General features: G+C 42.1%; 1 protein-coding gene and 3 non-coding genes across 6 annotated transcripts; 3 read left to right on the forward strand and 1 right to left on the reverse strand.

Annotated features, from left to right (window-relative positions):
* The first annotated feature begins 2916 nt into the window (after positions 1–2916).
* On the forward strand, positions 2917–12994 carry ZNF311 (zinc finger protein 311). 3 transcript variants are annotated; one of them, XM_072945477.1, is made up of 7 exons: positions 2917–3044; positions 4227–4517; positions 4883–4940; positions 6575–6666; positions 6985–7135; positions 7755–7859; positions 10380–12994. In XM_072945477.1, the coding sequence occupies exons 2-7, from the start codon at positions 4509–4511 to the stop codon at positions 11966–11968; spliced, it is 2004 nt and encodes a 667-aa protein (XP_072801578.1). In that variant the 5' UTR covers positions 2917–3044; positions 4227–4508; the 3' UTR covers positions 11969–12994. The 3 variants fall into 3 exon arrangements, with proteins under 3 accessions (XP_072801578.1, XP_072801580.1, XP_072801579.1); XM_072945479.1 differs by having other exon boundaries at positions 7009–7135; XM_072945478.1 differs by having other exon boundaries at positions 2919–2982.
* A 3465-nt stretch (positions 12995–16459) lies between these two features.
* TRNAL-AAG (transfer RNA leucine (anticodon AAG)) lies at positions 16460–16541 on the forward strand. The gene has a single exon. It is a non-coding gene; the product is annotated as a tRNA-Leu (tRNA).
* A 2884-nt stretch (positions 16542–19425) lies between these two features.
* TRNAE-CUC (transfer RNA glutamic acid (anticodon CUC)) lies at positions 19426–19497 on the reverse strand. Its single transcript has one exon. It is a non-coding gene; the product is annotated as a tRNA-Glu (tRNA).
* Positions 19498–19970: 473 nt separating this feature from the next.
* On the forward strand, positions 19971–20043 carry TRNAF-GAA (transfer RNA phenylalanine (anticodon GAA)). Its single transcript has one exon. It is a non-coding gene; the product is annotated as a tRNA-Phe (tRNA).
* The last annotated feature ends 6363 nt before the right edge of the window (positions 20044–26406 follow it).

Below are 26406 nucleotides of genomic sequence, written 5' to 3' on the forward strand. Positions count from 1 at the left end.
TCTAAACAAAACCCAATTCCCTTTAGAGGAGAAGGATACATTTTTATTAAATTAAAGAATCAAAGGAATTTTTTTGTATAATAATCATTATTTATCAATGATTATGAGCCAGACACTTTCATATACAATATACTGTATTTTTATCCTCACAATGAGCTGTGAGTGGAGGATTTATTGTTACTATTTTACAATGCAGCAATTGAGGTGCAAAGGACTTAAATGACTTGCCCAAAAGATCAAGCTAGTGAGTGACAGACCCAGGAATCAGGTCTTTGGAACATAAGCTTGTTGTACTTTCCATAATACCATGTTATAACTAGCGTGCTAAGTACTTTCTAATTTCTTTTGTTTTTGAATAATGGAAGACTTGATTGGCCTGAAAGACTGCTTTTCATCAAAATAGCCCGGATATGAGATCCAAGACTTTGGAGTCATTAGTTTCCCTCCTAAGTTTATCCTCCTTTGTAGTTTTAGGCAAATTTTAAATCTCTTGGGTCTCAGTTTCCTCAAGTGTGAAATGAAGGGGTTGTACTTAGTGATCACTGTATCTTTCAGACCTGGAATTCTGTTATGCTAATCATGATATTTGATGCCCGGTGATGAGTTAAATGATTTCCATATATTATCTCATTTAACCCTCATGACAGCTCTGAAAATTAGGTGTTTACCTTGAACCCATTTTGCAGTTGGGGAAACTGGAACATGATATATACCTTGCTTAGGGTCTCATGCACACAGGTAGCAAGTGTAGACTGAATTCAATCCCATAATTAAGTTAGTTTTATCTCAATTTGATAAGTTTTAAAAGAAGTTAGGACCCTTCACAAAGATATGCAATCACTCTTCTCACTGAAAGGAACCAAGACTCCTTGGAGAAATGTCTGATTCCAGGTCTGAAGCAGGAAATACACAAAATAAGTCTGAAATATCTTACCCTACCAGAAAGCAAAAAAGCTATCAGAGACTTAGAGTTAGATGAAAAGGATACAGGAGACAAAATAAAGGGACTCCCACTGGTCAAAGACAGAACCATTTGAACATCAAAAAGGAAAAAAAAATGACTGCAATTGATTAACATTCCTTGAATATTATTTAAAAGTCCATGAATTAATGATGCTCAAAAGAGGGGGAAAAATGAGTTACCAATTGGTGCATAACACATTACCCCAAAATTTGAATCAATCATCCAATATTTATTATCTCACATAGTTTCTACAGGTCAGAGCAGCTTAGAGGTTGGTTCTGGATCTATCCTTAAGTTGCAACCAAGATGTTAACCCAGGCTTCGATCATCTGAAGGCTTGACGGGGAGCTGATGGATCCACTTGTAAACTCATTCAGATGGCTATTGGCAGGAGGCTGTAGTTCCTTGCCACCTGGGTTTTTCCTTACAAAACAGTGCTGACATCCACCAGAATGAGTGATCTGAGAGCGAGAGCAAGAGTGAGAGACAAGATGGAAGCCATAGTTTCTTTTATAACCTAATATTAGAATTTACTTAACATCATTTCTACCACACTCGGTTGGTCACACAAACCACCCCTGGTACAATGTGGGAGGGAGTTCATACCCCTACTCAGACAAGGGTATGAATACTGGAAGGCAGTGCTCATTGATGGCCATTTTGAAGAATGGCTAACACATCAGTGGTCACGGCATGGAGGGCACAAGTATTTACCCTGAATATTGGCAATTAAATTGAAAAGTAAATGTTTATTCTGCCTTTTCTATATGAACTGACATTTCAGGATAACCAAATAGCCCTGAATTGAGAGGTTAATGAGATAAAACCCTTCATTACAAAGGAATTCCAACTCATAAATGTGGAGTAAAAAATATTGAATTAGAAAATCACAGGTTTGCAATGAAATGTTTGATTCAGGCAAAGATCATCAGTGGATGAAACCACCAGATGAAAGGTTGATGAAGAACTTTACATGGAGGGATCTAGCTATCAAGGGACGAATTCATTGATCAATCTTAGCATCACAAAGAGTGAAATAATCAGACAGTATATGCCTCCTGATACAAAGCAAAAAGAAGTACATGACCCCGCATAAGAATGCTTACCCATGAAGGTTAACCAAATTCTAATCAAATCTTTAGAACTAACATCTAGTTAATAAATGCAAGGCTAGAGAAACAAATTAAATGAGGACACAAATAGAGAAACCCAGCATGTGGAACATTCAGGACAAATGACCCAATTTGTTCAACGGGGGGAAAGTGAAAGATGGGAGGAACTATTCTCGATCTAAATTAAAAGAGAACTAAGAGAAATAACCAAATAAAGCATGTAGAATTTAGATCTTGATTCAAAAAAGCAGCAGATTTAATATATTTGGGAAAGCTTAACATGGACTCAGTATTACATGATACCCAGTAATTATTTTGTCAGATGAGATCATGGCATTGTGGTTTTATTTCAAGAGATGCAGTCTGAAGAGCATAAAATTGAAATAACATGTTTGAGGTTTGCTGCAAAGTTATTTCAGCAAGAAAAATGGGAGATGAAACAAATGTGCCAGAAACTTACTTGTTGTAAAGTCTGAGTGGCGAGTATGTAGGGGTTTATTATACTCATCTCTCAACTTCTGTGTAGGCTTAAATTTTTCATAGTTTTTACTTTTTGAAAAAAGGTCACTCTAATTATTTTGCTTTCTTGGCTAATATTTAAAAGTAACTGTCATATAGTTATGTCACAGAATTTCTGTCCGTTCCATTCAAGACATCCCTCCACGGCATTAACGGGTCAGTACGGTAAGCGTGACTCTTGTCGCCCGCTCGTGCGCCCGCGGAAACTCCTGAAAGGGGTGAGCGGGAGGAAGGGAGTGGAAAGCCGAGAATTTCTAGGGAACTCCTGGACCAGCGAGTTGAGGGTTTCCTAGAAAGTCACCGGAAATGATTATTGAAGGACCGGGAAGTGGAGCTAGTCTAGATTTCTTTATTTTCTCATTTCTAGGGGAGAATAGCGGCAGAAAGGTCTGTGCCTCCAGCCGGCGTGGGACGGGACTTCGGCGAGGGGCTCCCAAGTTGCCACTGAGGTCTCCGAACCCGCCGAGGGAGGTTCCCGGGAGGAACCTGGCACCTGCTTCACTTAAATGCACCTGCTCCCTGGGGCCCCGGATTGCTGGCGGGGAGAGGGCGGGGCTTTGGAGCCGGGTCCGCTGGAAGGGGCATCCACCGCGGGTTCCTGCCCCAGACCGGGCTTTCTCTCCGATATTCCTAACTCCCTCCCGCTCTTCCTGCTTTTAGCCGCCTTTTACCCTTTTTTCCTGTTTATTTGCCTCCCCAGCATCCATTTGTGCATTCATTCATTCAGCCAAATCCTAGTTGAGCGCCTACTGGTGCAGGCAGTTTTAGACGTTTGGGAATACAGTTGTGGATGAAATAGACAAAAATCTCTGCCCTTAAAAGCCTAGGAGCCTACATTTTAGTGAAAAGGAGACCTACAATAAACAGAAACTTATGCACCATGTTGAAAAGTGATAAAGCTATATATGAAAAAAAATAGATGAAGTATAAAGCAAGGTAAGGCATATCAGGATTGGAAGGAGCGGGTAGGCTGTAATTTTAAATAGGGCACTTAGAATAGGTTTCCTTGGGAAGCAAATACTTGAAAGAAGCAAGATTATTCACTGTGAAGATAGCTTGAGGTGGAGGGAACAGCCAGTGCAAAGGCCCCAAGGTGGAAAATGCGCCTAAAAATGGAAGAGAAAAGTCTGTAACTGAAGAGGGTTGAGGGAGGAAAAGAATAGTACAAGAGGTAATGGCACGTCCCATAACCTTGCATGCCACTGTTAAGGACTTCAGCTTTTATCTTGAATGAACAACAGAGATATAATGGGCACATTCTTTAAAGCCTTGTATGCTACTGTTTCTTTTAAGTAAGCTGGACCCATTGAAGGATTTTAAGGGGAGAGATGAAATAATCCAACTTAAGTTTTAAATGGCACACTCTGTTGTATTGAGAAGAGACCGACAGAAAGCAGGGATTGAAACAGGGAGACCAGTTAGATGGCTAGTGCAATAGTGGAGGGCAAGGCAGGCAATGGTGATGTGGACCAGGATGGTGAAAGTGAAGGTTATCTTCTGGATATAGTATCATTTTCAATTCGTCTTCCTGTGCTCCATCATCTCCGACAGACACCTCAGATTCTCAGTGATTCCTTCTTTTTGCTTTGGTCACATTCCTCTCTCTTCTCTTCCTTTCGTTGAATATGCAGAAAAACAGGATATGAAATCACCATTAGCTTCATACTGCTGTTGAACCCCAAATCCAGGGCAGTGTTTCACACATCAAACGGAAAAGCTGCTGCCTGTGGATCAGCAGGGGCCCTTGGGCTGTCACCACCAAGGCTTGTCTCCCTGAAAAGAGGCCAGCAGAAACTGGAGCCACTTCAAAACTGGTTGTCTGGGCAAAGCCAGAACTGACTTTGGGAGCTGGATCCAACCAGCAGAAAAGAAACCAGGACTGTGTTAGAAGACTGGAAAAGCTGGGTACACAGATGCAGCAGGTAAGAAGAGGAGGATCTGCAATAGATCACAAGGAGGAAGGAGGAAGAAGGAAAAGTGAGTTCAGGAAAAGAGGAAAGCAGTGGGTGTGTCGTGGGCCTGGACTGACCTTGTGGAAGTCTTCTCCTTCAAAATACTATTTTTCCTCCATGGCCTGGTGATCATTAAAGCTTTTAAGTTTTAAAATAATTGTATGCTATTTCTGTTTTTCATAAGGTGCATCAGGAACTGAGTCCTTGCTTTTCTCTCCCCTCTTGGTAGTTCTGGGAGTTGATATCAATGAATAAAATTTTGTAGTTGGTTGCAGCTTCCCATGTATTTTCCTCCCCTCCTTAATCTCCCCAAATTTATTCTATTCTTGCAATAGGTCATAGTACCGGATGAGAGCCCAAGCATCCCTGATACCGAACTCCTGCAGGAAAGAGGTAAGACACACCGGGTATTGTGGTAGGAATTATGGCAGCTAAAAATGGAGCACGGACATAGAATAGGTGGGAGATGCTTCCTGGGGTCTGGATATCTGCTTATTATGAATATTTATTTAGAAAATCTGGAGGGGAAGATATAGCTCAGTGATGAAGTGCATGCCTAGCATTCATGAGGTCCTGGGTTCAATCCCCTAGTACCTCCATTAAAAAAGTAAATAAACTTATTTACTACCCCCCCAAAAAAAAGAAAATCTAATATTTCTGTATGAGGCTTGGATCAGTATTGAAACTTAAATTATTCAGTTTCTGCCCTCATCTTAAACCAAATTTGGAAAAAAATAAAAATTCATAAGAAAAGATTTTACAAAGCAACTTATCAAGGAAATTGACTGTAATCAATCACTTATTATACATACAACTTGATATATATGATAAATAGCTTACATATGTGTACATGAATATTTTCACATATAAAACTTGTAATATAATTCAGTAACTCCTACACAATCACAATTTTACCAACATGCAAAATTTAGTGTATTTAATTTTATTTCTGTACATCTGTTAACCCTGGGATTTTTAAATTATAATATAGGTATGTGAGAAATAGAAGATAAAGCCATGGCAAAAGAAGAAGCAAAAGTCTTGTTGGGAAGCTTCAGGAAAAATAAAGAAAGATGGGGAAATATGAGGCTGGGCTTTAGAAATGCTCTTTGGTGGCATATATGAAGAGAAAAGTGGATAAGATTTGTATAGAAATGGCTGATGCTAAATACCAGGAGATGGTATTTAGCAATTCTAGGGTCATGAAATCAGATCCTCAAAGGCACAGACTTTTGGACAAAAGACGATGCACCTGTGCACCCGAGAAGTAAGCTTTTAGTATCTATTACTGACAAAGGGGGAAAAAAAAAAGTAAAATGTATTTCTAAGCGTATTATTGGAACTTCTAGAGGAGAAACCCTGAAATTTCTGGTGTATAAGTGATAAATGAAAATTAATAATATAGAACGTATTTATTGCAAATTTAGGAGAGGTAGAAAATAATGGATATAGTTTCTGGATGGATGGTTGTTCATTTTATTCCATTTTTTAATTTAAAAATATATTCACTTTTATGGTTCATATCTAACCTGAGTATCCGAGTCCTCTTTTCCTCAAAGTATCTTGAATTATTTTCCCACAGGTGATTTTCATGACCATAACGTTTACAATTACCTAATATATAATGTAAATGAATTAATCTCATCCCAGATAATATCTGTACACTGCTTGACTTCAAAATTCAAATACAGGAAGCCAGGTTATTGTAGAAACTGGAAGTCAGTGATTTGGGCCTTTTAGGGAGAGGATAAAGTATTCTAGGTTGAGGAGAGACCAGAGAAAAAGATGTAATAGGTGAGAGAGGAAGAATGCACTTACAGTTGGCTTGGCTACTGTCCAGGGCCTGATACCCAAAACTGGAAACTGAGTCTAAAGAAACAATGGAGAAGGAGGATACTGTAACACAGTAGACTTGATCCCTAGGTTAGAGCTTCAGAAGCTTCTGCATTTGGGGAGGAGAGAGTGAAAGCAGAAGGTTTCATTAATACTGTGCTGAACCGACTCTTGGCTTATTTCTCTTCTCTCAGCTCTGTCATCTCCTCAGTATCCTGCCTTTGCCAAAGATGGAAGCCAAGGGAACCTGCTGGGAGCAAATATCACACTGATGAGCCAGGCCCAAGTGAGCTGAGGCCCCCTCCTTCCTTCCTGAGAGTATATCACTGCCTCCAAATGTGGCCTTATTTTCACTGTACTTCCTGGTGATGCAACTCGCAAATCCAGGTGCTCCCTCTCATAAGAGACATTTTATTGGATGACAAACCATTTGCAGATTGCTTCCTCTTTTGTTATCTTTTGCTATGGAAAGCCTGTGCTCCCTTTCACCTCATCCCCAAATTATGCACCAAACAGTAACAGCCTTTCACTTCTGTAAACCTTCTCCCCACAAATTCCTTTCTTTGGCCTCTGTTTCCTGAGGGAACTATGGGCTTTTCTCCAGGACAGCAGGAACGTGTTGTTTCAGGAGTCAGTGACATTTGAGGATGTAGCTGTGAACTTCAGTAATGGGGAGTGGCAGTGTCTGACCCACGCTCAAAGGCACCTCTATAAAGATGTGATGTTGGAAAATTACGGGAATGTGGTATCACTTGGTAAGGACTTTCCCTGCACTTGGCTTAGTACTGTCTCCCTACCTTTTTCTTTTGATTGCTTTGTGTGTTGATGTATATGGGGTCTTACATTGAAAATCAGAGCCTTCATTCTTTATCATTAGGCTCTTCCCCGAAAATTCATTTTGAGTTGCCTCTGTTACAGAGCAAGATAATTTTCTGTCTAACTTAGTTGCTGTTTTCTGATTCTTTGGAATGAAACTCTACCTCAGTATAAAGGAGACACATAGCTTCTGTTCTCCCTGGATTCTTACCTCCTCATTTTCCATTGGATGCTCTATATTCAGCTTCTAGTCCTGAACCCCTCTGTAGCAGCCAAAAACAGATTCACCTCCCTATACAGACTCCCATTCCCCTAAAAAGAACAGGGAAAATACAACCAACTATTTCCCAGCATCCCCTTTGCCCTTCTGAGTATGACTTTTCTGAGAAAATGCCTAAACCTGCTCATTTACATGTTACCAGACCCCTGAATAAACCCTTCTCTCTACCCAAATGAACATTTCTTCTATGTTTCCATCTGCAAACAGAGGGGTCAAGGTAAGTGTTGGGACAGTTCCATGTTGCCCTACACACTGTCTTATTCCTTCTCTACAACCAGGATTTCCATTCCCTAAACCTCCGTTGATCTCCCGTCTGGAGCAAGGGGCAGAGCCCTGGGTTCTGGATCCACAGGATGGGGAATTCCTGAGTTGCCCCTCTCCAGGTGAGTGCCAGAGAAGCTCAGTCCCCTCCTGTGTTCAATGTGACAGAATGTTATAGAATGTTCTTAGTGGTGGGCCGTCCATACTCAAGGGCTTGGAAGGAAATCTATTTAGGAAGTCTTAAGGAAGAGAAAACAACAAACTCTCTGGGCAGTTACTTTGTCATTATCTAATTGGTTCTTTGTAACCTATCTAATGGGCTTTTTGCAATTTGGTCCTCAAAACAGGCTCAGAAAATTCATCTCCCCTCTGTGTATCATTTACTCCACTGCTCAGAGAACATTGCTCTTCTGCCTCTAGTTTTGTTTTGGTTTCTCCAGGACCTTCCCCTATTTGGAGTCCCAGGCTTTCGACCTTTGCCTTTTCTATTATCTCTTATTGTGAAGTTAGTTCCTCTCATGGCTTCAGCTTCTAGCTCTGATGCAGATGCCTGCCACATTGGTAATGCTCACCTCAACCTCTTTCCTAGGCAGCAGTCTTATGTTTCAGACTCCTGGTTTTTATTTGAATATCCCATTGTCATCTGGAAAGCAACATATCTGAAGTCAAATTCATCTCTCTCCCCATGAGGCTGTCTCTTCACTAAGCTCTCCTTATTTCTATATCTAGTTCTACCTCTTTCTCACTTTGTCCATTCTCTGACCTTCTGATCTAGTCAGTTGTGAAATATTACCAGTTCTTCATTCCAGAAAAGAATGGTCCTTTGTTACAAGCCTCTCCAACTGCCCTATCCACAGTACCTACTCTTCCTTCCTCTCTTCCTTCCATCTAACAAACATTTATTGGACAACTATTGTATGCCAGATAGTAGACAAGGTTCTGGAGATACAGAATCAGATAAGATATGGGCCCTGATTTCCAGAAGCTCATTTTCAGTGAGGAAGGTAAGTACCTAAATATGTAATTATATAATACAGTATGGGGAGCATTATTGAGATATATAAATAGAGATATATACAAACATAGAGGAGAAACATCTAAATCTGACCTAGGGACCCAAGGACTGCAGAGGGAATGACAACTGAACTAAGTTATGTGGAATAAGTGAGATCATTTAGTTGAAGGAGGGGATAGGCATTCTAAGCAGAGAGAATGACATGTAGAAAAGTATTAGGAGTAGAAGAATGCAAACTGTGAATAGTTCAGGATGACCAGGGCAAAGGACTTGGGGTAGCCAAGGGGAAAGTGCAGAAGCAGTAGATGGGCAAGATCATGACTGAGTGGGTTTTTGATAAACTACAGACCTTGAACTTTATTCTTATAGCAATAGCTAAGATTGATTAAGTACTTATTTCAGCATTGCAAGTGCTTTGCATTCATTGACTCATTTAATAATCATGAATAGTCTAGATCCCATTTTATAGATAGAGGCACAGAGAGAAGTTACAGCATCCTCCCAAGTTTGCACAGGTCCCAGGAGTCATATCTAAGATTTGAACCCAGACAGTGAGCTCTTGACTGTACCTCCTGTCTGGTTAACTACGGAGTGTCATTGAAGTGTTTTAAGCTAAAGAGTGACATGATTAGATTTGATTCTTAGAATAATCTGGAAGCAGTGTAGTGGATGGATTAGAGGGAACCCAGATTAAAGGACATTTAGTGGGGTGGGTATTGAACTTAGCTAGTGAGAATGCAGTGGCAGTGGAAATGGAGGGGAAGGGGTAAAGTTAAGAGATAATAAGATTGATTTGGACTCTTTGGCTGCCAACAGTAAAAATTAACTCAAGCTATCTGAAGCAAAAGCAAAAGAATGTATTTTCAGGATGTGTCATGGAAGTGAAGGGCAGGCATACATCAGGCTCAAGAAGGGACTGGAATGCCATCAGGCCCTGCTCTCCAGCTGTCTTCTCTGCTACTCTATATGTCTGCTTCATTCTTCTTGCTTGTCACATTGACTTTCTCTACTTCTCAGTTTCAATGGCAGCGCATTCCCTCCACTGCACAATATACCATCCCACTGCCACTGGTTCTCAGATTTAAGAGCTAAATCTCTAGCTGTCATCAGAGCTACACCTTTTCCATCATGATTCCAAAGTTCAAGAGGAAAGAATCCAGCCTGGTTTGGGTCAGGTGTTTTCCAAATATAATCTACCCTACCAGATGGGCAGAGTTACACCACAGTTACCCTCTGGGGAGCAAAGCAGACACATCCCTAGAGGGAAATTCACTGGCACTTCAGCGCCCCTTCTGCAGCTCACTTCACAGGTAGGACTTGTAAATATGATGAGGAGCTGAAGATGATTTCCAGTTTCCTGCCTTAGATGACTCGGTGTATGAGGTCGTCATTCACTAGGAGATGCTAGGGGACGAGTAGATTGTCAGGATTTTTTTAAGTTTACTGAGTTTGAAATATCTTAGTACTTTGCAGTATTTCAGCCTGTTTTGACCTTTGCCAGAATACTGGCAATTTTTCAAGCCTGGGAAAGTCATTTACTCTTCCAGCAGTGTACCGTGCTTCACCTCTGCCATCTCATTTACTTCCTCTCCTCTGAACATCTGACATTTTTATTTTCTTGTTTGAGTATCTACTGCCAGGACATGGCCTGAAGAGAAGGCAGGTTTGGAACAAGAGGAGGTTTTTGAAAATGGAGAAGTCTGTTGGGTGAAATTGAAAAGTCTCCTAAAAGTTGTGTCCCAGGATCCAGAGGCCATAGAAGATGGTGTACAAGATGTCAAATTAGGGAGTCAACGGGAAATGCCAATGAGGGAGAAACTGAGAGAAGAGAAAGAAAGCTGTGAGAAAGTGACCTTCAAGAAAGGAAAGAACCAGAAGGTACTGAGAAAAAACTTCAGTTCAGACTCAAATTGTGTTCCACATAGAGTTCTTACAGAACAGAAGCTCCAGAAATGTGTGCGATGTGGCACAGACTTCAGTTGGCATTCGGACCCAATTCTCCATGCACGAATTCACTCTGGCGAGAAACCCTATGTGTGCAATGAGTGTGGGAAAGCCTTCAAGACCAAAACTCAGCTGTCTACGCACCGGATAATCCACACTGGGGAGAAACCCTTTGACTGTACCCACTGTGGGAAGGCCTTCAATAGTCGGTCAGCTCTTTGCCGACATAAAAAATCGCACAGTGGGGAGAGGCCTCACCAGTGCAGTGACTGCGGGAAGGCCTTCGAGACCAGGAGCCGTCTGCGTATGCATCAGGTCATCCACACCGGGAAGAAGCCTTACAGATGTAGTGACTGCGGAAAGGCCTTTCAGTTTAAGCATTCCCTTACCATCCACGGCAGAAGCCACACTGGGGAGAAACCGTATGAGTGCGAGGAGTGCGGGAAGGCCTTCAGCGGGAGCTCAGACCTCATCAAACACACCAGAATCCACACAGGGGAGCGCCCTTATGAGTGCAGGGAGTGTGGGAGGGCCTTCAGCCGGAGCTCAGACCTCAGCAAACACAAAAGAATCCACAGTCAGGAGAAACCCTCTAGGTGCCTGCAGTGTGGGAAAGCCTTCAGCAGCAAGGCAGAGCTCAGCACACATAGAAGAATCCACACTGAAGAGAAGCCTTACAAGTGTAAGGAGTGTGGGAAAGGCTTCCGTCATAAGTGTAAACGCCGAGCTCATGAGCGAGAACACACCGGGGAGAAGCCCCATCGATGTGAGGACTGCAGCAAAACTTTCCACGATCGGCACTGCCTCACCATCCATCGAAGAATCCACACTGGAGAGAAGCCTTATAAATGTTCAGAATGCGGTAGAGCTTTCAGTGGGAAATCCAACTTGACCAATCATCGAAGAATCCACAGCGGAGAGAAGCCTTACAAATGTGAGGTGTGTGGAAGGGCCTTTCATCATAGCTCGGTCCTGAGGCAGCACAGAAGGATCCACACTGGGGAGAAGCCCTATAAGTGCGGCGAGTGCGGCACGGCCTTCCGCCAGTGCGCAGCGCTGATTGGACACCAGCGACTTCACACCGGGGAGAAGCCTTATGAATGTGAGGCGTGTGGGAAAGCTTTCAGAGTGAGCTCAGACCTTACTGGACATAAGAAAAGAAAACATGAAATGTGGAGACCCAACAAATTTGATGAGAGTGGGGAAACTCTCTCTCCAGTAACTGTTTCTCAGACCTTTTCATTAGTCAGTATTTTGACCACCAACACCTGAGAGTATCAGTTCTGGTGTTTACACTTTCTCATTTCTTTTTCTACTTCCTGGACTGGCCCCTCTTGTGTCCTGTGTTCGTTCTTCCTGGTTCCCTGACCCCCTAACTGTGAGATCCCCAAACTCTGGATATGTGGCTTTCAGATGACATAATATGACTTAAGGACAGCTTAGGCTATGTCTGGAGAATTGGCAGCACTTTTCCAGTCTTTTTTGAGTATGAGGGCCCCTTATTTGATGATCAACAAATTTCACAGACACCCCATCCTCCACGCACACACACACTACAAGTAGTTGTACTTTAATGCTTGATGGCAAAATGTCATGTGCTGGGACCTGGGACCCTGGGCTGCAATGCTTGCACGGGACTGAACTATAAGGGACTAAACTATAAGGGACTAAAACTAACTGTGTGCATGTGCTGTTGGAGTGAGTTATGAACAACAAGATATTAAAAAAAAAAAAAAAAAAACCAAAAACCTAACTGCCACTTCTGAGGTGCTGGGAGCAAAAGCACGGTACAGAGAGCAAAAGCTGGGTACCGCTCATGATTCCTGCACACAGCGCCACCAGGTGGTGGGCCACCCCTCCAGCCCGACCTTTAGACCCGCCCCTACCCTCACCCCATCTAAGGGACCAGCTCGCACCACCCCAACTCCGCCCCAGGGAGGGATCAAGGGAACCTGTAACTTGTTTTCGCTCCCTTTTGTCACAGTGCAGAATTTCTCGTCTGGCCTCATCAATTTCTGTTGATTAAGGAGGCCAAGAACTTTAGTCGGTAACACTCCTAGAAAAATCTGAGGTCTTGGTGATTGCAACAGCATAGTGTATGCTTTTGAAAAATGTGTATACATTTTCCAGGTGTTTATTTTACCCACAGGCCATGATGTGCATTTGGATTTTGGACTCAAAGTCCTTAGCCCATCTTGAGAACCCGATAGTGTATCCTTTCGTGTCACTTCGTCAGTCAGTCTTTTAAGAGAATCTGGCAAGGTTTCAATTCCAAATTAAATTCTGAGTAATCCTGGAGTGTTGATTTTTTTGTTATTGATTGAAGAGTCATATTCTTCAGACACCAGTTAACTGGAGGGGGTAGCAAGCCTGACATTTTGTTGTGAAAGTTGAGAAACTGTGCTGGGCCCAAATGGAATACTTCTGGATTTCATCCTCACCAGTCCATCTTCAATATGACCATTGTCTCCCTAAAATATTACTATGAACCGGACACCTGCTTTTTTTTTTTAATTTAATTGAGGTACAGTTTATTCACAATATTGTGTTAGTTTCAGGTGTACAGCAAAGTGATTCTGACACCTGCTTTTAAAACTTCCAATTGACTCTCAATACTTCAGTAAGATGCCCCAAATTTCTAGCTTGAACTCCAAGAACCTTTTGATATTTCCTGAACACTTAAAATGAAAATTTTGGAAAAGCACTGAAAAAATTTCAGATATTTTACCTGGGGAAAAAGTTGATACATTTTAAAGGGATCCTAAAGTGGAATAGACTGCCATGAGTTCGTAACTGTCAGGCATGAGGTAGAAGGAATTCAAAGATCAGATGAGTAGTTGAATGATAGTGTTTCTTGAAGCCCTAAGATTCCTGTAGTTCTAATTCTGAAAAGTTACCAAGACAAGAGTTATCAATTTAGTTATAATTTACTTAGAAAAATCACCAGGTTTAAGAAAAGAAATATAGAGAAGCAGTCTAGGGAATCCTAATTAGTAGAATTTCCAAAAGAATGAGAACATAAAAACAGACAGTAGGAAGTTATCAAAATAATCATATAAGATAGTGAACTCTGGGAAGAAGGTCTCCAGAGAAGAAGAATAACTAATACATTTGAGTAGTTGGGAGTATTTAGGAATTTCAGGCTTTTGTTGGACAGTTGGGGAATATGTAATAGTAACAGAAAACTAATCAAATGAATAGCTAAGACAACTAATAAATCCAATATGATCAAATTTTACAAAAAAAGGAAAATATAGTACAGCATGAAAAAAAAATACATTGTACTGAAAGAATGGAAAATGGGAATTAATTGTGAGATAATAAGTACTAGAGGTCAATTCTCAAACTCCAAAATAGAAAGAAAAGACAAGTGTCTAAGAGGGCAAACAAGAAAACAGCAGTAAATGTTATTTAAGCTGAAACTTTATGCACTCATAGTATCCTATATTTGTTCTTCTGCAACATTGTAGTTCCTAAATTTGAATTGCAGCTCACACAAAAGTGGTAACACTTTACACACTTGTATAAAAGTGAAAACAATAGTTTCTGTCTCCTTTTCTCTGTCCTTTGACAACATGTAACTTTCAAGAACTGTTAACAGTCTGATAGTTACTGTATTTCTAAGGTAACAAATTAGCCTGCCACACTGTCAAGGTTGCTGGTGGAAGACAAGAGATTCCTGGGTTAGAGATGTAAGGGAGAGCTTTCAGCTGAATAAACAGATGAATAGGAGAAAAGCATACAAATCTATTTAATATAAGTGTTACACGACACAGGAGCCCTCATAAGAAAATGAAGATATAAAGAAGGGGCAAGACTGAAATGCTTTTATAGTAGCTTTAACAAAGGGAGGCAATAGTGTTAAAGTAACTGAAATAAATGGAGAGGCTAAAGATAGATAAGAATTATTTTAACAAGATCTGTTTGTACAGAATTCTCTCAGCTTCAACTTCCCATCCCTGATGATAAGAATATTACTTTCCTCTTGGTATTAGGAAGGACATCTTCCAAATGGGGGTTTTTATCTCCTGCTTTCCCGAAGTAAAAGGGGAGGGTCAGAACATCCTTCTTGCACCTCTTTTTTTTTTTTTTTTAAGTGCCTTTAGCTCAAAATAATCTTTATGCCAAAGTGGCATATTCTGCCACCCTTCAGAGACAAAGGACAATTTATTTCTCATAGTAATTCTCCCAGGCTTCCCAGGAGGGAAGAAGGGCTGGAGATTGAGTTAATAATAATAAAGGGGATTGAGTTATAATAATAATCTATCATGCCTACATGATGAAACCTTCATAAGACCCCCTAAATGATAGAAGTAGGGGAGCTTCAGAGCTGATGAATGCATGGCGATGCTGGGAGGGTGACACACCTGGAGATGGCATGGAAGCTCCACGTACTGCCCACCCACCCCCATAACTTGCCCTGTGCATCTCGTCCATTTGTTCCTGGGTTACATCCATTTATAAGAAACTAATAAGTGAAAGTTAAGTGTGTCCTGAGTTCTGTGAACCTTTCTAGCAAATTTTATTCAATCTGAGAAGGGGGTCATGGGAACCCTTGATTTATAGCTGGCCAGTCCGAAGTAAAGGAGGCCTGAGACTTGCAAATGGCAACTGAAGTAGGGGACGGTCTTGTGGATCTGAGTCCTTAACCTGTGAGATCTGCAGTAACTCTAGATAGTTAGTGTCAGAGTTGAATTGAATTTTTGAACACCCAGTTGGTGTCTGCAGGGAATCAGAGAACTGGCTGTTGGTGAGTAAAAACAGTACAGAGACTCGAAATACATGCAGAAACTAAGAGACTCGTGGAAAAGTGTCTACTAACTGTAAACAGTGGGAACAATTTGGTGCGTGTCCTAACATCTATCATGCAATACATATTATAATATAACTTCTTCCTTCTCTTAAATCTGGAGCTTCATTCAAAGTTTATACATAGAGAACTATCTTTTTCTGATAGAGATTGTACCATATTTGGGCAATATCTTATCTATTGCATGAACCCCATTATGCTTTAAGTTCCATGAGGGCAGGAGTCTTCTTCCCCTCCATGTCCCCTCTGGAGCTGGAAAGAGGGAGAGGGAGGGATCAGGGAAGGCTTCCAGGGGGAAACAACTTCCAAGCTAAGGCCTAGAGGTTGAGAAAGAGACACAAGGATCTGGGATTATTACGCAGAATGTGTACTCGACACAGTTGTCCGAGTCAAAACTTTTGCGTCCGGGACACCTACGCGATACCGCCTGCACTAGGAAGAGAAATGCAGATAGTAACTTTATCCATGTATTGTATTACATTATGACAGTAAGTGTATTTTAAAATAGTTCGAATCTTGGCATTTCGAAATGAACTGCCTTTGACCTTGGGGGCATTTCTAAAGAGACCAAGGTGTTCCTGAGGGCTGTGCTCTGTGCTTCTCTCGTCAGATTGCCTTTCTTTCCTAGAGTCCCCTCAGCCAAAACCACTCCCAGACTCAACTCCGCGGCGTCGCGACTCCAGCTGGACGTGACGGGCCCCAGCAGCCTCTTCCTCCCGTGTTGGTTACAAGAAGGGCGGGCGTCTCAGATCCTCTCTCCCTACTCCCAGATGTGGGAAAGCAGGGTGTCAGGGGTGGGGCTGGATGATGGCTGGACACCAGGCAGAGGTTCACGGATGGATTAGTGCGAAGAACGCCAAAGAAATAGTCCTGCGTGGGGCATGGGCGTGGCAGCCGGAAGGGGACGACTTTCACTCTTAGGGAAAATGTGAAAGAGAGAGGATCCCGGAAGTGGTAGCGTGGCCGAGCGGTCTAAGGCGCTGGATTAAGGCTCCAGTCTCTTCGGGGGCGTGGGTTCGAATCCCACCGCTGCCAAGGTGTACCTTTTTCCCTCTTAAACTGCCTGGTAATAGACGCCCTGTTTTCATGCCCAGGTTAAACAATTCTGACATCCTGCAAAGTCAGTCCCTCTCTTTTCCTCTTTTGATTTGTTTACCCGGGGGCCAGAGTTAACTGCCGTAGAACAATGCTAAACCGAAAATAAGTGCTCAAATAATCTGTCTATTTGAGCGGCCAGTATATTCTAGGCACAATTCTAGACCCTGCGGATACAGCGTTGAGTGACACAAACATACGATTCTTGTTACAAACGAATGAATGTATGTCAAATTCCTGGGAATGCCCTTGTAACTAAAGACAGATCCTGTCAATGCCTCTGAAGGAATAGTTTATGTTTGAAATAGTCTTCCTCCAGCCCCTCTGGAGCGTACTTACTTTATATTTGAAACCTTAGCTATTCAGATCTGAGTAGAGACTCTACGGAAAGCGCCAGCGCCTTGTCTCGCAACCGCCGCACACATTCCACCAGCGCCAGGTGCCCTTACACCCCCGCCCCGGGGGCTTTTCGGCTTCCGGCTTCAGCTGCACCCCAACGCCTCTGTGGCTTCGGGTCCGGGCTCTCTCTGCTCCGAGCAGATCCTTGTGTCTCTTTCTCATCCTCTAGTCCTTACCCTGGAAGTTGCTTCCCCCTGAAACAGAAATCTTGCTCATTCTTCAAAGCCCACCTCCAAGAGGTCAATTATTCAGCCTGCTTCCAAATCACACACACACATACACCCCGCCGTGCTTTTTCACACTTAATTTCAGCGGGTTACTCTTTCTGCCCAATGGAAGACTTGTTTACAGTATCTGTCTCCTCCACTCATCCTTAGTACCTACGTGTAATAAAAAAACGATAACAATAAAAACAAATGGATTAGGATAATAGTATGGCTGAGCACTTTTTGTGCATTACTTCATTTACTCCTCATAGCAACTCTATGCAGCAAATATATTTATTCCCCTTTTACAGATAGGAAAACTAGGGTTAAGGGATGTTACGACATAGGATTGAATCTTGCTCATTTTTCATCTTCCATAGGGACTAGTGTAGTGCAAACATACCTTGGCCCTTAATACACACTGATTGATTTATTGATCCCCAACTGTTGTCATTTTTCTTAGTCATTCACCTTCTTCCTTCTTCCTCTTGTCCTTATGTGGTTTTGTTAGATTTTTGCCATTTTTCTCTCTGAGTTGACAAGTAATTAGAGAGCAGTCTCATGAGTAAACAGGACCTATTATGCTAAAATACAGATTAAAGGTCTTTCATGGAGAATGAGTAATAGTCATAACAGGAGAAGGAAAAAAATCACATAGCTTTCAAAGAAAAATCACATAGCTTTCCTTCATCTTTAACCCAATTAGGTTTATGTGGGAAAGTTTTAAAAGTTAAAAAAGCATTAAACACAATTAGAGGTCCTCCCTAAAAACAGAGGTATGAAAAGAAAGGAAGCAAAGGATTCTTGCTACATATAAAAGAGACAAAATATGACATCATTATAGGAGGATGATGTTCCGAAAGTGATGGCCATCAGGCCTAGAGGGTTAATTTTCTGTGAAACGTTAAGCAGAAAGACACAGAATGGCTTCAGCAGATACAAAAATTTGACAAACTATACTACTTTTATGCTTATGTCAAAACAAGGTTTCTTAGACAAATTATTCTTACATAGATGTCAAAGGTTACTAACTCCAGGAGAATATTGGCAAGAGGACAAAGAAACATCCCAGTTCAAAGATGTTGCAAAGTTTGTGAATTTGTATACGGGGGCGGGGGGCGGTGGGGGAGAGCAGGGAATGTTCAGTTAGTTAGAAAAAGATTACTACTACTTCGTTTAACATAATCATAAAAACATCATGTCCCCAACTATTGGTAGAGTAAGATCAGAGACACCACGATCTTCTCTGGAAGCTTGTGGAAAGTTCATATGTGCATCGAACTTTTATAAGAAATGAGAAGGAAATAAGCAACACATTTGTGGCTGCTATTTAAATAAACCAGGTAACAAAGATTCGTGCCCCAATACTGTCAGACAAGAGCCAATTAGCACAAAGACATCAAACCTTGTCAAAAGTCAGGAGAATAATAGAATCTGCTTTTTCTCAAGCAGCTTTCAATAGATTTCTCAGATGCGCATTTAGAGATGCGGAATACATTGTCTGCCTGTTTCTTAGTTTTATGACAGCAGTTTTCCTTTAATAACAACGGCCTTCCTCTATTTCCTTTCTTAGGAAACCCCAGGCAACCAGTAAATTCATAGCGGAAGACAGGTGGAGGCGCTGGAGAGATCAGGCAGTCCCGTGGCGGCCTTGACACAAGAATAAATTGTTGTGTCACTATCTCTAGGGCGATCTCCCTGCTCCCAGCTGGAGCACTGAAACGAAAAAATCCAACGGAGAGGGAGTGCGTTTCAAAATTGCAGCCACTCGCCGGGATTCAGAAACTCACCCACAATCAGCTAAGACATATCTCGGGGAAATAACTTCTCGATTTCTTCCCTCTCATCTTTATTCATAACTGTCTTTACAATGTGTTACTCTAATCTCAACCAATTTCTAAAGCTAGTCAATTGCCTCCAAAATTACCTGCTAGTCAATTGCCTCCAAAATTACCTGCTCACTGGATCATCCAACTGAATGAATTAAAATTTTAAAGCTTTCAGAATAGTGACGAGCAGGTAAAGTTCTTACTAAAATTTTTTAAATCATAGAAATTTACATTGTCATTTTGCACTTGGAATACCAAAACTGTTGAAGAGTTTGCAGGCAGAAAAAGCTTCATATGTAAATTAAAAGTTAACTTGTAAACAATTTAGGTTTTAGTCTTTGCAAGTTTCGCCCTTCGCGAAAGTACGGAAGGTGGAAAAGGAAGACTTTGTTCCCTGACCGGGAATCGAACCCGGGCCGCGGCGGTGAGAGCGCCGAATCCTAACCACTAGACCACCAGGGAAGGTGCTAGAAAGTTTTCAAAATAAACCTACGAGCGGAATGCTCTATATATTCAACTACAGCGCTCCTTTACCATTTCCTCAATGAGGTAGTGCAAGATCATATTCGTTTACGCATAGACATCATGTTCGGCACCATCCAATAAAATCTCGACTAGAGGAAGATGTAGCAGTACCGAAAAAGGAGTAATCGGGGGCAGGTAGCTGGATAGAGTCTCTTTTCCTGCTCCAACGTGTGGATTTATTCGGGGATACGTTGCAGATTTAACAAATTGTTACAGCAGTTCTTGTGACATTAATTTGTAATTACCTTGCCTTTCTCTTCATAAATTGGTGAGGCTTTCTAAGATGAAAACCAGCTTAAAAATTATTTTTGGTTTCCTCAAAATGTTTATCATGATGTTTATCGAATACTTAACATTTAGTGAATAAAAAGATAAGCCATTATGCATTTTTTTAAGACCCTGGGGGCGGAGCCGAAATAGCTCAGTTGGGAGAGCGTTAGACTGAAGATCTAAAGGTCCCTGGTTCGATCCCGGGTTTCGGCAGACAGGCGTTACTTTTCTTTAGAAATCATGATAAACTGTTGGACGTACCCATTACAAACATGAAAATATGCCCTGGAAAAATAGGCGACTTTATTTTTAAACTCATGAAGGAAGACACAAACGGATTGTGCGATGAAAAGATTCTTCCAGTCGGAGACTAGGGATGGGCTACTACGTTTCACTAAACAAAAGAAGCGGACCCAAATGTGCTGAAGGAAAACTACTTTCCCTTCTTCGTTGTAATACTTAGCGTGTATCTTCTTTCCTGGTGGGGACTTTGTTCCACCTATTCTATGTTCGTCTTTCTCCAAACCTACCCCTTCTTCACTCTCATGAAATTGTTCCCACAACCATATGCCTAAGTAAGTCAAGAGGCCTCAGTGGCCTCCTATTTCTCCCTAATTCTTTCCCCCAATCTTATTTTCTGCCAGCTTCTAATGCAAAGGAAATCAGTCCTCCAGATAGACAAGGAAAAAAGAAATTTAATATGAGAAATACCTATTACATTTTATTCTCGACTTCATGGTTCCTATGGACCATGTTCCATGAGTATTTATCAAGTGGACTCCTATGCAACTCTGAAGAGAAAGAGAACTGTAAGACAGGGGAACTGAAGGAAAGGTTCCTGAAAAAAGAAGCCATTTGAGTTGAGTTAAGAGGTGGCTCCTGGCTGAAAGGGGTGGGTGTGGAGGGGTGTGGTGTGAAGGTCATGGTAAACTGAGCCTGAACCTTGATGGAGAGAATCAAGATATTCCCATAGCTTCCTTTTCCCTTGCCTCCTAATTTGCAGGTTCTTCACATATCCCAATCTCTTCCTTCCTACTCAGAGGAAAAGTTTCCCTTCCTTTCCAAGGCTAATTAATATTTCATCTGAGTTTTTGGCCATTCTCCCAATTCCATTCTGTCCTTGTGTCTTTGATCTCTCTCCCACTTGTATGCCTGTCTTCAAACTGCAGAATGCCTAAATCTCCATCTTTAGACAACAAAAAGAGAACATACACCCTCCCATCTTACCTTCACGCTTCTTTCCCAGTCTTTCCTTCCACCCACCAGCAAACTTCTTGCAGGTACAGTATTTGTCTTCACTTCCTTGCCTCATCAATTGCTCATCAGCTGAGGTCCACCTTCCAATCCTAGGAGACCATTACCATCAACTTTCCAAGTTTCTAATACTTTGGCTCTTTTTTGGCCCTAAACTTAATTTTGCGCAGGATGCAAACTATTGACAATTCTTCCTTCATGAAGCAATCTTCCCTGGACCTCTTATTCTCTGGACTCTTTGTCTACTCTGTTTCAGTCTCCCCTCTCCTCCACTTCTAAGGACTCTTCAGAAATGACTACTTCTCAGTGTCCTGACCTCCATCTTTTTAGAATTCAATTAACATTTAGATAATTGTAGGATCACATGCAGTTATAAGAAATAATACAGAAAGATCTCATGTACCCTTTACTGAGTTGCTCCCAATGTTGACATCTTGCAAAACTATAATGCAATATTAGTATCAGGGTATTGATAAAGTCAAGATACAGAACACTTCTATCACCACTAGGATCCTTCATGGAGCCCTAGAGCCACACCTACCTTCCTCCTGCCCCCTTGCCATTTCCATTTCTTTAACTGCTTTCCATTTCTATAACTTCTTAATTTCAAGAATGTTATATAAATGGAGCTATATAATATGTAACTTATTGGGACTGGCTTTTTGCACCCACTATAATTTTCTGAATAGTCATCCAGGCTGTTGAGTGCATCAATAGTTCATTCCTTTCTGTTGCTAAGTAATATTCTGTGGTATGAATTTACCACAGTTTGTTTGAATGGTCCCCCATTAAGGACATTTGGGTTGTTTCCAGTTTTCACTATTATGAATAAATCTGCTACAAACATTTGTGTGTCAGGTTTTTGTGTAAATATCAGTCTTCATTACTCTGGCATAAATATCTTGGAGTACAACTGCTGGATGGTATGGTACCTATGTCTTTACTTTTTAAAGAAACTGCCAAAGTGTTTCCCAGAGTGGCTGTACCATTTTACATTCCCACCAACAATGTATTTATCTTCATCAACATTTGGCATTGTTACTAATTTTATTTTAACCATTCTGAGATGTATATAGTGACATCTCATGGTTGTAATTTACATTTCCCTAGTAGCTGACGATGTTGAAAACCTTTTCATGTGCTTATTTGCCATCTATATATCTTCTTTGGTGAAGTGTTTCTTTAGGTCTTTTATCCAATCCAATAAGAACATTTGTGTACAGATTTTTGAATAAGTTTCTGAAAAAAAGTTGAAGTTCAGGGCTGTTGCAAATCTGTCTTGGATTATATAGTCGTCATGCAATGCAATTCTAATGCAGTGGTTATTTACAAAATGCAGTGCAGCCGTACTCTTTTGGGAAAGGCTTATTGTAGGGTGGAGAAACTCTCAGGATAAGCCATTAAGAAGAGTTTCTTCCAGTGTGGATTGACTGCACCACCCTTCTCTGTGTGCAAAACTTAAAGATAAAGTATATGATAATGTTAAATTAAAAAAAAAATTTAAGACAACAGGCCAAAAATGGAGTCATTTATCCTAAGGTTCATTGTCATCAAACCTACACTTACAGTTTCTGCCCTCCCAGAAATGTGCTCTAAAACCACTCAATCAGGAATCACCTGATCAGTGCTAGTTAGGTAATCTGCCTGATAGACTCCAGTCATCCCTTGAAGGAAAGTAACCTTGCAATAATCAATCAGCTTTTTTGCCTAGTGTAACTTCCTTGTTCCTGCTCCCTTCTGCCTATCAAAGCCTTTCATTTTTACAGTCCCTCGGAGCTCCTCAGCTAGATTGGATACTCCTCGCCTGGAATCCATTTTTGCTCAAATAAAACATTAAAATTGTAATATGCCTCAGTTTATCTTTTAATAGTAGTATGTACACCGCCCCACCCGTCAAGTCAAGTGGTCCGCTGTGAACAACAATAATGCTGGGGGAAAACGATTTTTCAAAAAGAGAATCCTGTTAAGTCAAATAAAAGAGACCGGGTCTCGTCGGATGTCCAGGCAGAACTGCAGGCATTGCTCGCAGGCGCGGTCCCACCGCCGCCCAACACGGGGAGTTTGACCTGCTCCGTGTCCGGCCTGGGCCGGGTCCCCCCTCCTTAGACAACCTGGTGCCCCCGGGCTCCCCCGGGAGCCCCATGTTGGTGCCAGGCCCGGTGCGGACGCCCGCTCTACACAGCGCCGTAGTCCCGAACCCCCGGGCACCCACGATCCGCCGACCTCAGCCTCCCAGGAAGCTGGGATTACAGGCGCGCGCCACCGTGCCCGGCGCGGGGAGATGCGGCGCGGCGGGCCTGGAGGTTGCGCTCCCCTAGGTCCTGCGTGCTGCGCGGCGCCACCTGCCCGGCGATTCCCCGGTCCCCAGGCCACTGCCCACTCTAGATTGCTAGAAGTGGCTGACAGAACCGAGATGAAGAGACGCAGAAAACATTGACAGAGATGTGAACAAGCTTCCCTTATCCTGCCCTCAGAATCTTTGTTAAAAAGTCGGTTAAACAAATAGCTGGAAATTTAATAAAGGAAAGAGTGAAAAATTGTTTTAAGCACGGTGCGTTCTTCACAAACACCAGTACGCATACAAAATCACGTGGGGATCTCGCTAAAATGCAGGTTCTAAGGCTGTGGGTCTGGGGTGAGGTCCGAGATTCTGCATTTCTAAGAAACTCCAGGTTAGGCCAACGTGGCTGATCAGCGGCCCGTGCTGCAGGTTGATAAGATTGTTGACACTTCGGAATCTGATGGTTCTACACAATTTCACTTATGTTAGCAGTGACAGCATGGTGATATTAGAACATTAAAGAGAAAAATAAGATACCCACAGTTCTGGCTTGCCAACTGATTATGGGCATTTTCCCTTCTTTGTTTTTAGTTTCTGTTCTCATGTACACATCTGGTTTTTGTTTTTGTTTTTGTTTTTTGGCATGGTTGAAACCTTGACATTTGTACAATGTCATGTTGGGAGCATTTCTGTGTTGTGGTCAGCAATAAACTTATGCAGAGGTTTGTTCAATTACTACTCCATCAGCCAACATTTCCCAAGGCCCTTCTCTGTACCATCTATGCTAGGTCCACCTGGGGAAACTGCAAGGACCAAATGCACTCCTCTAAGGAGCTTCTGGCCTGATAAAGAATACAGGCAAGTAAAGCAGTGAGAATTGAGATACACTCATAGATTCTTCCGTGGATGTAGAGAAAGTCGCCAATAAAGCCACCTGGCCTGAAATATGGATGGTTTACTGGAGGAGATGAGAGCCTGAAATGTGTCTTAAAGGTGAGCTATAATTAGGTTGGCTTTAAAAAAAAAAAGGATGTGGCAATTATGATGTATAAGAAGTACTATTTAGTCTTCCTCACATTCCTGGAACTGAGGTCCTAAAACTCTTGGAATTTTCTAATTGATGAGAGACATAAATATACCTTTTATTGTGTTAATGAGGAGACTTTTGGAAAGCTTCTAGGTCTCCTAAGGATGGGATAAGGTTGCCAGGGAAACTAAATTTTCAGTCTCCCTCCTCCCACCCTCCCAATTCCCCCCCCCCCCCCACTCCTGGCTTCTTGGGCTGGGAGAGGAGCTGGAGATTAAATCCAGTCACCAACGGCCTATGATTTAATCAGTTGTGCCTATGTAATGAAGCCTCCATAAAAACCAAAAAGGATAGGGTTCAAAGAGCTTCTGGGCTAGTGAAACTTGCAGATGTGGGACAGTGGTCAGCTCAGAGAGGGCATGGAAGTTCTGCACCCTTTATTCATACCTGGCCCTTTGCATCTCTTCCATCTGGCTGTTCCTGAGTGATATTGTTACGGAAACGACAGGCCAGCCAAGAAACAAGCACCACTCGGAGGGTTGGAGTACTCAGATGTATTACGCCGGCGGGCTCAAAGGGGCTTCTGCTCCGAAGCTCTGAGCACCTCCAAGACATGCGCATGAGGTTTTATAGGGTAAAGTACAAGCTTGGGGTATTCGGCCAATAGGCATGGAACAGCTTCAGCAGCATCATTATCACAAAAGTGGAGGCAGGGAGGCAGCAAACTAACATTCCAAAGCCAGATATATCTCTTTGAAAATCCAGCTGGCTAGCAAAAAAACAAAACAAAACAAACGAAAAAAAAACACGAACAGCAAACCAACACTAATTAACTTAGATTTACGAGTTAGTCCAGCAGAACTCAGATCAGTATTCCAATACTTAGATTTGTGAGTTATCTTGTGAGCCCAGCCCGGCTTAGATTTGTGAGTTAACTTGTTAGCCCAGCCCGGGTTTTCCTTCATAATATCTTTTTATAATAAACCAGTAATCTGCAAAGTAAAATAAGTAAAATGTTTCTCTGAGTCCTGTGAGTTGCTCTAGCAAATTAATTGAACCAAAGGAGGGAGTCTTTGAAACCTCCTGTTTATAGCCAGTTGATCTGATGCACAAGTGACAACCTAGACTTGTGATTGGCATCTGAAGTGGAGGGCAGTTTGTGGGACTAGGCCCTTAACTAGTAAAATCTGATGCTATCTTTGGGTAGGTGGTATCAGAATTAAGTTGAATTGCAGGACACCCAGCTGGTGTAAAGAATTGCCTGGTGGTGTTGGGGGAAACCCACACATTGAAACTGAGTGTCAGAATTATAGAAGGGCATGGAAAGATTCTTTCCATGAAGCATGAACAGGGGCAAAGCTGAAAAGGTGTGACCATCTGGGAAAATCACTAGTTTCTAGTTCAGTTAGACCTGAGAAAAGAATCAGAGGTGCATGGGCCAAGAGGAATAAGATCAAGATGAAACTGAAAATGAAAAAAAGAGCAACTTGTGTGGTAGCTAGTCACCAAAAACTGACCCCAACATAGTACGTCTCTCAGTAATCACCCCTTTGCAAAGCACATTCCCACAGTGCATCTTGGCTGCCCTAGTAGAATTTCATTGAAGAGACACTGTGCCACTTCTAGGCCTGTGTCATAAAGAACCCTTGCAGCTTCTGACTTGGTTTCTTGGAATGCTCAACTTGGGAAGCTCCCTCTCAGAACCCAGTCACTAGCCTGTGAGATGTCCAAGCCTCACGGAAAGGCCACAGCCAGGCACTACGGGCAACAGCCTCAGCTGAGCTCCTCACAGATCACAAACACCAAATGCCACTGCCCGTCATGTGAGTGAGCCACCTGGGACATGGCAGCCCAATCAAGTCCTCAGAGGACTAGAGTGCTTGCTGATGTCACACAGAGCAGAACTGCCCAGATGAACCCAGTCAACCCACAGAATCAAGAGAGACAGTAAAATGGTTTTCTGTTGCTGAAATAACAAACTTATTGGCTTTAAACAATACAAATTTATTATTTG

This window comes from Vicugna pacos, chromosome 20 (genome assembly GCF_048564905.1).
Source record: "Vicugna pacos chromosome 20, VicPac4, whole genome shotgun sequence".
Taxonomy (NCBI): domain Eukaryota; kingdom Metazoa; phylum Chordata; class Mammalia; order Artiodactyla; family Camelidae; genus Vicugna; species Vicugna pacos.

What these genes read in the sequence shown, in the direction of transcription:
- ZNF311 (XM_072945477.1), top strand. An exon ending in CACTGATGAGCCAGGCCCAA is followed by an intron (nt 6,667 to 6,984) that starts GTGAGCTGAGGC and finishes GCTTTTCTCCAG; the next exon opens with GACAGCAGGAACGTGTTGTT. An exon ending in CCTGAGTTGCCCCTCTCCAG is followed by an intron (nt 7,860 to 10,379) that starts GTGAGTGCCAGA and finishes TTCTTGTTTGAG; the next exon opens with TATCTACTGCCAGGACATGG.